The sequence below is a fragment of the Plecotus auritus genome (assembly GCF_963455305.1).
Source record: "Plecotus auritus genome assembly, chromosome: 3".
Taxonomy (NCBI): Eukaryota; Metazoa; Chordata; class Mammalia; order Chiroptera; family Vespertilionidae; genus Plecotus; species Plecotus auritus.
The window spans coordinates 164437641-164453405 of NC_137772.1; the positions used below are offsets into that span (position 1 = coordinate 164437641).

Consider the following 15765-nt stretch of genomic DNA (forward strand, 5'->3'; position numbering starts at 1 on the left):
ATGGAGAAAAGGTTAACCTGTGACTAGAAAGGACAGAGCTCAGGAACAGATTGTGAGGGTTAAGAGTAATGATTTTAACCAAGTGGCCAACTGGAAGGAAATAACATTACCAGGTGCTGCTCTGTTTAGAAAGCTCCTCCCCGCAGTGTGTGAATGATAGCGCTACCAGAACACCAACCAGAATCTGCTGGAGAAGTCTGAGTATTAAATAATGAAGATCTAAGCCAAAATAGTGGACATGTGAGTATCTGGCAGGCAGAATCAACAAAAGTGGCTGACAGACTGATATGGGAAGAAAAGAAAGGAGAAGGAATGAGGATACCTCCAGATTTCTAGATTGGTAAATGGATTCTGTCATAAGCTGACTGTAGTCTCAGGAGAAGGAGAAGCAGAGTCATGGGAAGATAATGAATGATATTTGTGACATGTTAAATTTGAGGTGCCTGGGAGCTATACAAGAATTCTGAGCCAGATTAAAACCCTCAGGCATTGAAAGTTTATATCTGGTGCACTAGTCCCAGCAATTAAACTAAAAAACAATACAAAACCATATAACAAATGTGAGGAAGGCTAAAAATGTTTTTTCCTAACATTGGCTCTTTTAAAAACATTACAAAAAAAAAATTAAGAAAAAGAAAAAAAAAACACACCATAGACTTAAATATATATTATAGACCCTAACTGGGTTTGCTCATTTGGTTAGAACTCGTCCTGACAGACCAAGGTTTCGAGTTCAGTCCCTGGTCAGGGCACATACAAGAATCAACCAATGAATGCATAAATAAGTGGAACAACAAATCAATGTTTCTCTCCCTCTACTCCCCCCCCCCTTCTTCTCCTTCTCTCTAAAATCAATAAAAATATATATAATATATATTTATTTATACAAATGTATTTATATACCACTTTTTTAACTGCCACTGCTTGGCACATGACAGAAACATGTGCATAGACAGACTGCCTGTTGAGTATCCAGCCTAGGAGATGATCACCCTGCAGTGGTCAATCCTACTTCCTTCTCCACAGCTTCCCACAAGCTGAAGAATTTACATATCTGCCCACAGCAAATGTGCTAAGAGTTTTCCACTAACATAAGCCCACAGAAATCAAGCAGAAAGGGGCAGTTTATAATGTGTCTGAACAGATCCAGTTCATGAGTCTCGTTCATAGCTGTTCTTGTTCTGTATCCGTTTACAGTCCAAGCACTTTGACCACTGCTTAACTTTCTTATTTGATATAGTCCTTGCATTTTCATGCCTGCCTGTCCATTAAGTAAATAGTACATGTTTTCCATCTGCCAATGTTTTTCAAATGGTTTCTATCAGAATCTCCTGGAGGGCTTGTTAAGCTAGATTTTGGGGCTCTGCCTCCAGGGGTCCTAATTCAATAGGTTTGAGATGGGGCCAGAGAATTTGCTTTTCCAACAAGTTTACAGGTGATGCTGCTGTTGCTAGTCAAGGAATTGCAAGGAATGGCAAAACTAATATGCCAATTGTCCACAGCCAATGCAATTTGAAGAGAAATGAAACAATAAATTAAATTTTAAAATTTGCTAGAGTAGACTGAAAAAAACATGATAAAAGTAGGATATGTTCATTATACAAGAATAACCAGGGTAATTGGGATGGGCAGTCATGTTTTCGAATAAAATAGGAGATTATTTCCCATGACATTCTACATTGTTTTGGTTTTTAAAAGCTCACCCTCACAATATTTACAGGCAAGCATAAAGTCTCCTTCTATTCAAAATGTAGTTGATAACCAAAAGGACAAAGCAACTAATTTTGCATTTCAAGATATTCTAGATGGCTGTCATGGCATAGAGCAAGACCGATCATTTAAGAGAATAAAAAGTAAGTTGAGTCCATAGTTCTTAGTTGAGAAGCTGTCTTTATTTGCTTGATTTCTGAATTTTTGCGAACCACATGCCCTTCTCTGAGCAAACACTGGGGAAATATTTTAGTCTTTTACTTTCTCACTTACAGTTCTGTACTATTCAATTTTATTTATTTATTGACTACTAGAGGCCTGGTGCATGGCATTCGTGCATGGGGAGGTTGTTCCTCAGTCCAGCCTGTGCCCTCTCGCAGTCTGGGACCCCTCAGGGGATGTCTGACAATTTAGGCCTGCTCCCCGCCTATATTGGACATCCCCAAGGGGTCTTTAGTGCTGCGCCTGAGGTGGGAAAGGCTCCTGCCACCATTGCTGTGCACTCGCCAGTCATGAGCCCGGTTTCTGGCTGAGCAGCGCTCCCCCTGTAGGAGTGCACTGACCACCAGGGGCAGCTCCTGCATTGAGCCCCTGCCCCCTGGTGGTCAATGAGCATCATAGTGACCGGTTGTTCCACTCACTGTTCAGTCGATTTGCAAATTAGCCTTTTATTATATAGGATGATCCGGTACTACTTTTAAATTGAAAATAAATGAGACAAGAATTTTTTAACTCTATTTTTAGTAAATACTAAAGCATTGCCATAAAGTGAAATGAAGGGAAGAACATATTAATTTCAATAGAAGTTACTGGGGTATCCAAAGGACATGGTTAAAAGGTAATTGTCCTACAACAAAAGCTTGAGAGAGGGGTTGTAAGTTTATCTGAGCATGTGGTTGGTTAGATGGTTAGCCGCTACATGGAGATTTCCCATTGGAAGTATAGTTTAGCAAAGCAAAGGTTGAAAAGATTGTTTTTGTTCATTTAGGATTTTGCCCCCAAATTTAAAATTAGAAAAAGGGGCCAAGATAAAATTACATTTCTATTCTGTGAAAAGTAATAAAAGAACTCATTGACAGGAATGTTATTTCACTAGAGTTTGAATGTTGTTGTGTTTTACATAATTATTTGGTGTATAGTAAACTGGGGTGCCAATTCATGAGAAAGACAAAGGGTGACCCAGCGATTCCACTTCTGGGTATATATCCAAAGAAACCTAAAACACTAATTCAAAAGAATATGTGTACCTCTATGTTCATTGCAGGGTTATCTACAATAGCCAAGATATGGGAACAACCCAAGTGCCCATCAATACACAAGTGGATAAAAAACAGTGGTACATATATATACTCGTATAATGAAATATTACTTGGGAGTAAAAAGGAATGAAATCTTACCATTTGCAACAGCATGTATGGACCTAGAGGGTATTATGCTAAGAGAAATAAGTCAGTCAGAGAAAGATGAATACCATATGATTTCACTTACATGTGGAACCTAAAAAATAAAATAAATGAATAATTGAAAAAACTCAGAGAATAGACTAATGTTGCCAGAGGGAGGGGGGTTGGGGGAATGGGTGAAAAAGGTGGAAGGGATTAAGAAGTACAGATTGGTAGTTACAAAACAGTCAAGGGGATGTAAAGTACACCATAGGGAATATAGTAAATAATATTGAAATAAATATGTATGGTGCCAGGTGGGTACTGAAATTATCTGAGGGTGGAGGTAGGGAGAACACTTTGTAAAATAGATGATTATCTAACCACTATGCTGTACACCTGAAACTAAATACAAAATGATATTGAATGTAAATTGTAATTGGGGAAAAAAAAGCCAAAGGGGAAAATGCTTTAAAAATATTATAAAAGGAATCAATGAGGTTTACTAAGGCTTCCCCTTAGAGCAAAGATTCCAATTCCTCTTCAGAGAATTAGTATCCCCTCCAACACACCTGGGCTGCTCTCTCCCCACCCCCCCACCCCCACTTCCTAAGAAAAATGAGAGCCTGTATTTCCTCCTGAATTCCAAGTGAGCCTTCACTGCATAACTCCACAAGACAGAATCCTGGCAAATCAAATGGTAGGTAAACATAGGAACAGGATACAGAATAAGTAAACATGAACAGGAAACAGCTCTCTTGCAAAAGCCAATATTTAACAAATGTTATGCCTAATGAAGCACATTCATCTGTTTTTCATAATTTTCTGTTTTGTTTCAATACAAGACCACCAACAATTTTTATCGTGGCAAACATTTATTCATTTTTTACTTTAGCATTTCATTGAGTTGCCATGTTCTAGTTTATTTCCTTTAGTCTTAAAATGTTACTTTTGTAGCAACACTTCAAAGTAAAAAAAAAAAAAAAAAAAAGGCTGCACCAAGTTTCTCAATAGTAAAAAGGGTCAGCTTTGAAAAGATACTATTGTTGCTATGTTGGAAGAAAATGTTTGTATACATTTACAAAGCATTGACGTACTAGGTAAAATAGGGCTTGCTTCTGATTTCTTTTGTTTTCTTCGCCATTAAGCTTATTCTGGGTTTGAGACAGGGTTTGCTATGCAGATCGTGATGCGTGTGGTGATAATGAACAACTAAAGTGATTCTAGAAATGCCTAGGGAAAAACTTCTAATGATTCTTGTGCATCTATTGAGGTGGTATTTTAAAGCTCTGAAAAGTCTGTTGCACCAGGTGTTCCTCGTTTCACCGGGTTTCCACCTGTCTCCTTTCCCCCTCTAGCTCTCAAGTTTCCTTTCTCAAAGGTGTAGGCGGCATTTCTCAGAGCGGATTCCTCAACTGGCTTTTCCAGGCTGCCTGGCCCCACGTGATGTCCCCTAACACCTGTACCAGCTCAGCTCACAGCGCCCCCATCCCCACCGCCAGGTACAGACCCTGCCTGGCTCCCCCGCTCCGTCTTCCCTAGGAGGTCTTGATCTTAGTGCGAGCCTAGCTCGGGCCGGCAGGGGAGGGGCTGAGCTCTGGCCAAAGCAGCAGCTAGAGCCCTTGCAGCCTGATTATCACATGACTCGACGGCGGCGGTAGCCGTGGCAGCAGCGGCGCCGGCTCCGCGGGTTCGCCTGGTGGGCTCAGTTCCGCTCACGCAGGAGTGGAGCGCAGCAAGTCGGGAAGGACCTGCAGCAAGCTGCGGCCGCCCAGCCGCTCCCGGACCGCGCGGCGTCTCTCCCAGCCTGGCCCGCCCGCTCCATGCCTCTCCGTTGCGGAAGTGTAGCGGGGGTAGGCGGCGGCACGGAGCGCGGGAGGCCCGGGGTCGGCCCCCTGCAGCACTAGGCTCCGGGAGCCTTGCGGCGCGTCCCAGCGGTCCGGCTGCCCGTGCGCCCGGCGCCCGCCGCAGCCTGCATGCTCCGCGCTGCGCTGCTCCGCGCCCCCGCCACCGCCTCCTGCTCGCACCGCTGCTGCCGGGCGCCGGAGTAATATGCTCACTCGAGTGAAATCTGCTGTGGCCAATTTCATGGGCGGCATCATGGCTGGCAGCTCAGGCTCCGAGCACAGCGGCGGAGGCTGCGGAGGCTCGGACCTGCCCCTGCGCTTCCCGTACGGGCGGCCGGAGTTCCTGGGGCTGTCTCAGGACGAGGTGGAGTGCAGCGCCGACCACATCGCCCGCCCCATCCTCATCCTCAAGGAGACACGGCGGCTGCCCTGGGCTACTGGATACGCAGAGTGAGTGCCGCGACACCGGCGGGTCCCCCCTCTCCTCACGGCCCTTCCCCGCACGGTTCCTAACCTCCTCTCTTCTTGTTCCTCAGCCCCAGGGTTCTCTGGCTGTCGGCGTCAGGCCTCGCCGGGTACCTAGGCGGGTACCTGACCATTCCCGTCTTCTCCACGCCCCCTTCCCCCATCCCCAAGGACGCGGCGTCTCCAGCCCGGGTATGGGTGGTAGATGCGTAGGTGAAGCGCTGGACCGTGGGAAAGCGAAGGTTGGACGGATCATTGATTTCGGGGGCTGTGGCACTTGGGAATGCGTAGAACAGTTCTGCTGAAGTTTGAAACACAGCAGGGACATCTGGTATCTGTGTTCTCCACCCCAAATCTTTGTGCCTCCAGGTGAAGTGTGTGGGGTAGAGCCTGGAGGAGCGGTCCCTGTGCCAGGGCTGGGGGTGGGGGTGGGGGTGGTGTCCGAGCCCTGGAGGCGGCCGCATTTGCTTCCGAGGTTGCACATTTCGGAAGGTCTTCGTTTCCTGACTTCAGCCTAATAGCTTTTTCGCTTCTCCGTTCGTTAGCAGGTAGTAAAACCCTGCGAGTTCGTTAAATGCCAATACAATTCCCTCCAGCCCTTTGGGAGGGGACAACTTATTCCAGATGTTTAATGACAGCATTTTGGCAATCAGCTTTGGCGATTAAACGAGCGTTTGCGTGATTTGCTATTTCAAGAACCGATTGAGTTTTGTTGACGCCCTGGAGTGGAACAGGGCAAGGAGGGCGGGAGATTTTAATGGCCTCTGCCCCCCTCTACGGCTACTCCCTCATTGACTATATTAATGACCATTTTATGAATGGTAGGAGAAGGTACTGTTTTTCCCATTTAGCGTTATGGAACTGTGAAACTCCGAAGGTGGAATTTAAGAGCACGGAGTTGTAGGGTTAATAGTGACCTGGTGGTTGCAAAAATTACACGTGAAATCCTGGCGCCTTGGCACACCTGCCCCTTCAGCTTTAACTGGGTCCGCTCTGTAATCGGGGCCCTCCCTCGCCGGTGCACAGCCTCGCCCGCTGATTGGTTCCCGATGAGCCAATCAGCTCTCCCGACGCCTGGGCGCTTGGATGCTGACCCTGTTCGGGTGGCCCCCCCAGGGCACTCCGGTTCCGGTGCGAGAGGTGGCCTGGAAGATGCCCTGCTTAGAATCTGGAATCTCCCCCCCGCCCCACCCCCCACCCCCCTCACACACACACTTCCCACATATAACCGTTTCTCCGGGGGCTGAAATAGAAAATGTGTATAAATGGGGATAGACGGCTAGGGTGTGAGAGTGAGGAATCTGAAGTGAAACTGCTGGGTGCTAAAACAAAAATTAACACAATAGATGGTAAGCATGGAAGAGAACGTTGCGGGTGGAGACGTACAAACTAGTTCTGTAAATTCCAGGAGAAAGCCAAAGCAAAAATAAACACCTATGTAAGGAAAGACCTGAAGGAGGGAAAAGTGCCTGCCAAAACACACCACGCTTCTTCTTGGCTGCAATAAGAAAACATGGTTTAAAAGCTCATTTGGACCCTTTGCAAGACAAAAAGCAACTTGAAGGCATACTCCGTCCTCCGTCATTGTGTAGATGAGCCCTGTGTCTGCCCAAAACCTGAAAGTGTGGGGCTGGGATGTCACTCCAGTGGGCTTTCCAGGGCAAGGGCACCTGTCTGGGGGGGTGGAGAAAGACAAGCAGGCAAATGGTGAGAAAGTTATGAGAGGTAGGAAGGAAGCTGTTAAAACACGAAATGTGGAAGCCACTTGGGCAGAAGAAAAGGAGTACCTCAGAGAAGCAGGACAGAACGGAAAGGGGGAAACCCCCGCCAGTTTCAGAATGTTTGGGTCCTGTGGCCCTGTGGCCGGCACACGATGTGCCAAGGGCTGTAAAGATGATAAGGGAATCTGAAATGAGACACGTAGGAGAGGTTGTACTTCAGGGGCTCTACCTCTTCCTAGCTGGGCTTACTTTCCTTATTTCTAAGACCAGGACATGAGAGAGGTTCAATCTGAAGGCTAAGAAAGGCCATTGTAAAATGCTTCATTTTAAAAATAGTGCATGATAATTCAAGCAAAGACCAGTATGTAAATGTAAGCCCTTCCTCACCCCCCAGGGGCATTGGTGATTCAGCATTTTGTGTGTGTGCCTTTTAAGCTTCTTTGGATGCACCTGTAAATATGTATCATGCATTTCTTCTCCCCCCCACCCCCAACAGATCCACACTATGCCTGTTATTCAGCAGCGTTTTCTTAAAACACGGTGTCACTGATTTTATTCCAAGTCAGTACATATAGAAGTGCCTCATTCTTTTAAAATGTATACATAGTACTAGTAACAGCTAACAGTTAGTACTTGCTGTTTAGTGCTTGCATTCTTTCCAAGTTTGTGTCATACCATTTGATTTTCACAACAGCCCTCTAAGGCAGCTATTTTCAACCATTTTCATCTCATGGCTCACATGAACTAATTATTAAAATTCTGCAGCGCAACAGAAATATTTTTTGCTAATCTGACAAAGAAAATAGGTATAATTTTGATTCATTCACACTGGATGGCTATTGTTGTGTTGGCTAGTGTCATTTAAATGTGACAATCTAAGGGAAAAAAAGGTCAGTGCTTCTGACTAAATAGTCAGGTATTGCATGTTTTAAAAAATCTTGTGGCATACTAGTTGAAAATCACTCTAAGGTGAGCACTAACAATTCCATTTTATAGATGAAGATAAGATACCACCTTAGCAGAACCTGTATCTGAACCCAAGAAGCCTGACTCTGTAGCCCACAACAACAAACTACCTCCTTACAATGTATGAAATGGTGGTACATCCATCTGTACCCACGTTTAACCATTAACACTGTCTTGCCACCTCCCTCTGTCAGATGTTGTTCTGTACCACTTCCTCAAACCTTGAATTGTAGTTGATCTTCCTGCAAAATATATCTCAAATAACCAAAAATGGCTGAAATAGGGAAGGGGAGAGAAAGACAAGTAGGAACTGGTGCTATAATTAAAGGCTGCTGCCATTAAAATTGCCCCTTGCTACAGGATGTACTGGGAGGAGGAATTATCTTCTCTTTGTTCTAGCAGGTACTGGAGAAGGGGTAGCATTGGTAGGAAGATTGCTCAGAGAGTGGGGATAAGAGAGATGGCACTGAGTCAGGGCCTGAGTCAGAAGTGATTTGCTTATCTTTCTAGAGAGTGAGTTACTCGCTAAGCTTTCCTGGGGAGGAAGACTTGGCGTCACTTGGTGAGGCATTGAGGAGTTCGAGGAGACTTGAGTTCTAGTGTTGATGACCTTTTGGATGGTAGAAAAATTAAGAAATGGTTTATTTGTTGCCACTTATTATTAACCCCTTTCAAGAAGAGTTACTTTTTATAGAACATTGAACTAGAGACTTGGGGATCCAGAAACTGAAGACCCTCATTTATTAAGTTAACTAGAGCCCAGTACACGAAATTCGTGCACAGGTAGGGTCCTTAGCAGCTGCCGGCTGCTGGCCGGGGCCTTCCTTACGTCCGTGCCGCCCCCTGGTGGTCAGCGCATATCATAGCGAGTGGTCAAACTCCCGGTCTCCTGGTAGAACTCCCTAGGGGACACTTTGCAAATTAGGCTTTTATATCTATAGAAGATATTTATTGGCAATGGGTGGGGTGGAATTTCCTGGTTCCTCTAAAAGCTTCCTATTATGGCTGAAAAGTTAGCTGCTTGATTAAGGGCTACATGCTAGGTTTACAAGCACTGCAGTTACAGACAACATCCATAGAGCTAAAATCTTTCCCAAAACTTGCATTCTAGTTTGGCTTTGAAATTCCCGACTTAGCCTGTTAGATCTGCTCAGATCGAGGCCATTGAAAGCATCAGTCTGACCCAGAGACCCTTCCCAGTAGCTACTTCCTTTCTCTCTCCACAAGTTTAAATACCACCCAGGTGGTCCCTCTGCTTCAGGGACCTAGAAGTCAGTTCAATTTCTAGTTGGCTAGGAGCCCATTTTGACTTTTCTTCTTTTTGACCTGTTTGTCCACCTTTCTCCTATTGATGGTCATTTGGACATAGATATACAAGTGGATACCTGAAACTTAAAGCAGTAGAGAATGCCAGAGAATGTGCAGTTCCCTGTGTATGAAAGCAGCATATTCAGGTTTTTATCTGTGATAAATTTATTTGCTTTACAGAAAGAATAATAATTATAGCATAATTTTACTTAGGTTATAGCTATAACTCTGTAAGTTTATTTTAGTACCTTTCTCGTAAAAGTACCCTGTACATAAGTACAAAAAAGGAAAAGCTTAAGAGTTTCTATTAAATGTACATTACATAAGTTCTTTTTGTGTCATTAACTTCAAAATTGTGAAATTTTGCCTGGCTGGTGTGGCTCAGCAGTTGAGCGTCGACCCAGGAACCAAGAGGTTGCCAGTTCCATTCCCTAGTCATTGGCACTAAATAGCAATTACCAATGAATTGCATCACTTGCCTGTGCAGTGGAGATGACAGACCACTATTTCTCTCTTGCTCCAAAGCTCATCAATCCCCTGGCTTCTCTTTTTCCCTTCTTACCTCCTCTAACACACCCACTCCTCCTGCACCTCTTAGCAGAGCTCCTTTCTGAGAACTTCCTGTTTGACTTTTGCAACTGAAGAACCTCCAAGTTCTCCACTTCTTGTTGTATAAGGATACAGACGAAATGGGGGGTGGGGTGTCTCATTTAACAGAGCTCTCTATAGCACCTAAGTCCAAAGTTGTAGAACATATTTCTCTAACCTCTCTGGTAACCTGCAGAAATTATTGATTTTCCTATTTTCAAGTAGATGGCTAAGCTCTCCTCCATTTTTCAAATTTACCAGTATAATGACGTCATCCCCTCTACAGTGGATCTCCTGGGCCCATGGTCGGCAAACTGCAGCTCGCGAGCCACATGCGGCTCTTTGGCCCCTTGAGTGTGGCTCTTCCACAAAATACCACGGCCTGGCGAGTCTATTTTGAAGAAGTGGCATTAGAAGAAGTTTAAGTTTAAAAAATTTGGCTCTCAAAAGAAATTCCAGTCGTTGTACTGTTGATATTTGGCTCTGTTGACTAATGAGTTTGCCCCCCACTGTCCTGGGCTGTCCTTTTTCATAGGAAAATGCATCAGCTTCCTTCCACAACTAGTGATGCTTCAGGCAGAGGATTGAACCAGTCTGAGGGGTTGTGTTTATTATTCTGTGTTTCATCCCCAGCTATGTAGACATCATTTCTGATATTGCCTTACCGCAAAGTGTTTGCTCATTATCATTACAACAATACCAATTAGTAATTTAAAACTGATAGTAGAATTGTTTTATAAAAATGTATTATTGAAGATAATTTTTTATTGAAGTATAATTGATATATAACAGTTTCAGGTGTACAACATAATGATTCGATATATGCATATACTGTGAAATAATCACCACAGTAAATCTAGTTAACACTGAACATCCATAACATACAGAAGAGCTTTTTTTTTTTTTTGAATCATATATGAGCATTTATTCCAATACTGCCAGCAGAATGGGAGAGCAGCAAGTCATCCACAAAATCTGCTCTCCAGCCCCCCATAAGCCAGCTGTTTATAGGATAAAACAAGATTACATGGGGAAGTAGGGATTACAGGTTATGATGATTTACTCTTAAGATTTACTCTTAGCTTTGTTCAACTATGAAATACAAGGTTATTAACTATAGTCACCATGCTATATAATATATCCCCAGATTTAGTGATTTTATAACTGGAAGTTTATACCTTTGACTACCTTCACCCATTTCCCCCTGTCCCCAGAAACCTCTCTTTCCCCTCAACCACCCATCTGTTTTCTGTATGAGTTCTGTTTTTTTGTTTGTTTTGTTTTTTTCCATTTTAGTTCCACATATGACATGATACACATTTTCTTTCTCTGACTTATTTCATTTAACATAATGCATTCAAGGCCCATCCATGTTGTTGCAAGTGGCAGGATTTCCTTATTTTTTACTAGAGGCCCAGTGCATGAAATTCATGCATGGGGGTGTGTGTCCTCAGCCCAGCCTGCACCCTCCCCAATCTGGGACTCCTCGAGGGATGTCCAACTGCCCGTTTAGGCCCGATCCCATGGGATCGGGCCTAAACGGGCAGTTGGACATCCCTCTCACAATCCAGGACTGCTGGCTCCCAACCGCTTGCCTGCCTGCCTGATTGCCCCTAACTGCTTTTGCCTGCCAGCCTGATCACCCCCTAACCACTCCCCTGCCAGCCTGATTGATGCCTAACTGCTCCCCTGCCGGTCCAATTGCCCCTAACTGCTCCCCCTGCCAGTCTGGTCGCCCCTAACTGTCCTCCCCTGCCGGCCTGGTCGCTCCCAACTACTCTCCCCTGCCAGCCTGGTCACCCCTAACTGTCCTCTCCTGCTGGCTCGGTCACCCCTAACTGCTCTCCCTTGCCAGCCTCGTTGCCCCTAACTGCCTTCTCCTGCTGGCCCAGTCACCCCTAACTTCCCTCCCTTGCCAGCCTGGTCGCCCCTAACTGCCCTCCCCTGCCAGCCTGGTCGCCCCTAACTGCCCTCCCCTGCAGGCCTGGTCCCTCCCAACTGCCCTCCCCTGCTGGCCTGGTCCCTCCCAACTGCCCTCCCTTTCAGGCCTGGTCCCTCCCAACTGCCCTCCTCCACTGGCCATCTTGTGGCGGCCATCTTGTGTCCATATGGGGGCGGCCATCTTGTGTGTTGGAGTGATGGTCAATTTGCACATTACCTCTTTATTAGATAGGATGGTTGAATAACATTCCCCCATTTTATATAGATACTAGTGGCCCAGTGCACGAAATTCGTGCACGGGGGGGGGGGGGGAGGGACTCCTCAGCCTGGCCTGTGTCCTCTCACACTCTGGGACCCGCAGAGGCGGCAGAGGTTCCCGCCATGCCATGGCTTGTGGCTAAGTGGCACTTCTCCTGTGGGAGCACACTGACCACCAGGGGGCAGCTCCTGTGTTGTGTTTGCCCCCTAGTGATCAGTGCACATCATAGCAACGTGTCGTTCGACGTGTTGATTTGCATATTAGGGTTTTATTATATAGGATATGCATATATATATGTAAGTATTATGTATGTATATGTAGATCTTGATCCATTCATCCATTGATGACTTGGCTATTGTAAATGAACATGGGGGTGCAGATATCTTTCTGAGTGAATGTTTTCCTTTCCTTTGGCTTAATACCTACAAGTGGAATTGCTGGGTCATATGATAGTTCTATTTTTATTTTTTGAGGAACCTCCATACTGTTTTTCAAAGTGGGCTTGTGTCAACTTACGTCCCACCAACAACAGTACACAAAGGTTCCCTTTTTCCACATCCTCATCCACCCTCGTTATCTCTTGCCTTTTTGGTAATAGCTATTCTAACAGGTGTGAGGTCATATCTCATTGTAGTTTTGATTTGCATTTACCTGATGATTAGTGATGTTGAGCACCTTTCCAAATACCTGTTGGCTGTCACTATGTCTTCTTTGGAGAAAATATCTAGAATATTTTCTAGATCCTCTGCTCATTTTAAAAATCAGATTGCCTTTTTCCTGTTGAATTATGAGTCCTTTTATATTTTGGATATTAACCCCTTATGAGATATATGATTCACAAATATTTTCTTCCATTTGGCAGATTGCATTTTCAGTTTTTGATGGTTCCTTTTGTTGTGCAGAAGCTTTTAGTTTGATGTAGTCCCACTTGTTTGTTTTTGCTGTTGCTGCCTTTCCTTTGGTGTCAAATCCAAAAAAAAACCTCATCTTCAAGACTGATGTCAAGGAGCTTACCTTACCACCTATATTTTCTTCTAGGAATTGTATGGTTTAGGGTCTTATGGTGAAATCTTTGATCTATTTTGAATTAATCTTTGTATATGGTGAAAGATAGTGGTCCAATTTCATTCTTTTGCATGTGGCTGTTCAGTTTTCCCAACACCACTTATTGGAGAGACTGATTTTTCCCATAACATATTCTTGGCTCCTTTGTTGTAAATTAATAAACCCCATATGTGTGGGTTTATTTCTGGGCTCTCTCTATATTCTGTTACATAGATCTATGTACCTGTCTCTCTGCCAGTACAGTACTGTTTTGATTACTATAGTTTTGTAACATAATGGGAAATCAAGAAGCATGATGCCTCCAGCTTTGTTCTTCTTCCTTAAGATTGCTTTGGCTATTTGGGATCTTTTGTGTTTCTATATAAACTTTAGGATTGTTCATTTTATTTCTGAGAAAAAGGCTATTGGAATTATTATTGGAATGGCATGAAATCTAATCAGGATGGGTAAAAGTAGATATACAGTTGTTCATATAGAAAATAATACAATAATAAATAATAATACAAGAATTAAATTATGTGTTTTGTGTACTAACAACTGTGAATATACTTTTGCTTCACTCTTATAAATCATCGGGTTGTACGGACATTTTAATATTATTTCAGGACATGAGCATGGACTATCTACCCATTTATTTGTGTCTTACAGTTTTCATGTATAGGTCTTTCCTCCTTGGTTAAATTTATTCCTCGATACTATTCTTTTTGATGCAGTTGTAAATAGGATTATTTTTCTTAATTTCTCTTTCTGGTAGTTCATTATTAGTGTATAGAAACACAATTGATTTTTGTATATTGATTTTGTGCCCTGCAACTTTACTGAATTATTTTTAACAGTTTTTGGTAGAGTCTTTAGGGTTTATGATATATGATATCATTTATTCTGCAAATAATGACAGTTTTTACATCTGCATATCTGTGGGGTACTTTTCATTTCTTTTTCTTGCCTGATTGCTCTGGCTAGGACTTCCAGTATTATGCTGAATGACAGGGAGAGTTGGGCATCTTGTCTTGTTCCTGGCATCCTGTCTTGTTCCTGATCCTAGAGGAAAAGCTTTCATCTTTTCACCACTGAGTATGAGATTAGCTGTGGGCTTGTCATATATGACCCTTCTCATATTGAGTAAATTCTCTCTATACCTACTTTATTAGTGTTTTCATCATTAATGGGTGTTGAATTCTGTCAAATGCTTTTTCTGCATCTATCAAGATAATTATATGATTTTTTTCCTTCATTACTGTGGTATGTCACACTGATTAGATTGAACCATCCTTGAATCCTTGGGATAAATTCCACGTAATAATGGTGTATGATCCTTGTAATATATTGTTGAATTGGGTTAGCTCATGTTTTGTTGAGTTTTGAATCTCTGTTAATCAGAAATGTTGGCCTGTAATTTCCTTTTCTTGAGCTGTCCTTTTATGGGTAAGGCTGGCTTCCTAAAATGAGTTTAGAAGTGTTTCCTCCTCTATTTATGGAAGACTTTGAGAAGATAGGACAAATTATTTTTAAAGGGAGATAGCTTCGATTCTTGATGTTTGGTAGAAATTAAAAATCAAGTGCCTTTATAGTTTTCTCTGATATGTCTACTTTGAACAGAGGATTGATATTTTCCCCATTGATTTATGCTGTTTTCTGTCTGGTAACAAGCATCAATCATCTGATTTTAGTTTTCTCACTCAACTAGTGAAATCGTTGCATTCCTACTATGTGTCAGGCATTGGTCCCAGGCTAAGTCCATAATATGACATAGTCATCATCCTTAAGAAAATTTAGTGGCATAGTCTTTCTCCCTGTGGTGTCATTTTAAAATTAAATTGAAATTAAATCATGGACTATTGAGGTTAAAAGAGACCAGTACTGAGCGGGGGCAGGTGAGTGTGTGTGTATATGTGTGTGTGTTTTGTTTCCAATGTCTTAATGCTTCTCAGCAATTACAAATCTCAGTACTTGGAGCTTCCTTTAATCCACACTAGGGGAGCAAGCTGTTCTTTTCAGCAAGCATTGGATTAGCTGCCAAATGCTCTGTACCTGTATAAGGGTATGAGTAAAGAAAAAAGTTATTCTGACACTTGTTAAAATAGTAAGGAAGACTTTATTGAGTACTACTGCAGTAGGGGAGAGAGATCAGATTCAACTCCAAACCCAGCAAAGACAGATGGGAATTTATTGCCAATGAGTAGAATGAGGTCAGTGGATGGAAAATTACTAAGAGGAGACATCACATGTAGGGGGATTCTTACTGACAGTGATTAAGAACTTATATATCAAAGGTAGAAGATGAAACAATTGATTAGATATGAAGGATGATTAGATTTGACTGCTACTACCGTGTTTCCCCGAAAATAAGACAGTGTCTTATATTAATTTTTGCCCCGAAAGACACGCTAGGTCTTATTTTCAGGGGATGTCTTATTTTTCTATGAAGAAGAATACAGTACACATTTATTGTTAAATGAAAATAAAGGAAATTTATTACCTGTATACGGTACGGTAGTACGGTAGTTGTCAAC

At 43.1% G+C, this 15765-nt stretch overlaps 1 protein-coding gene across 1 annotated transcript in view; it reads left to right on the forward strand.

Moving 5' to 3' along the window:
* The first annotated feature begins 4688 nt into the window (after nucleotides 1-4688).
* The window catches only part of PPM1H (protein phosphatase, Mg2+/Mn2+ dependent 1H), a 248213-nt gene continuing 237136 nt past the window's right edge, over nucleotides 4689-15765 (forward strand). The window contains exon 1 of the mRNA XM_080659590.1: nucleotides 4689-5389. Within this exon, the coding sequence (XP_080515716.1) occupies nucleotides 5145-5389 (245 nt within the window). The 5' untranslated portion in view covers nucleotides 4689-5144. The remainder of the gene's footprint in view (nucleotides 5390-15765) is intronic.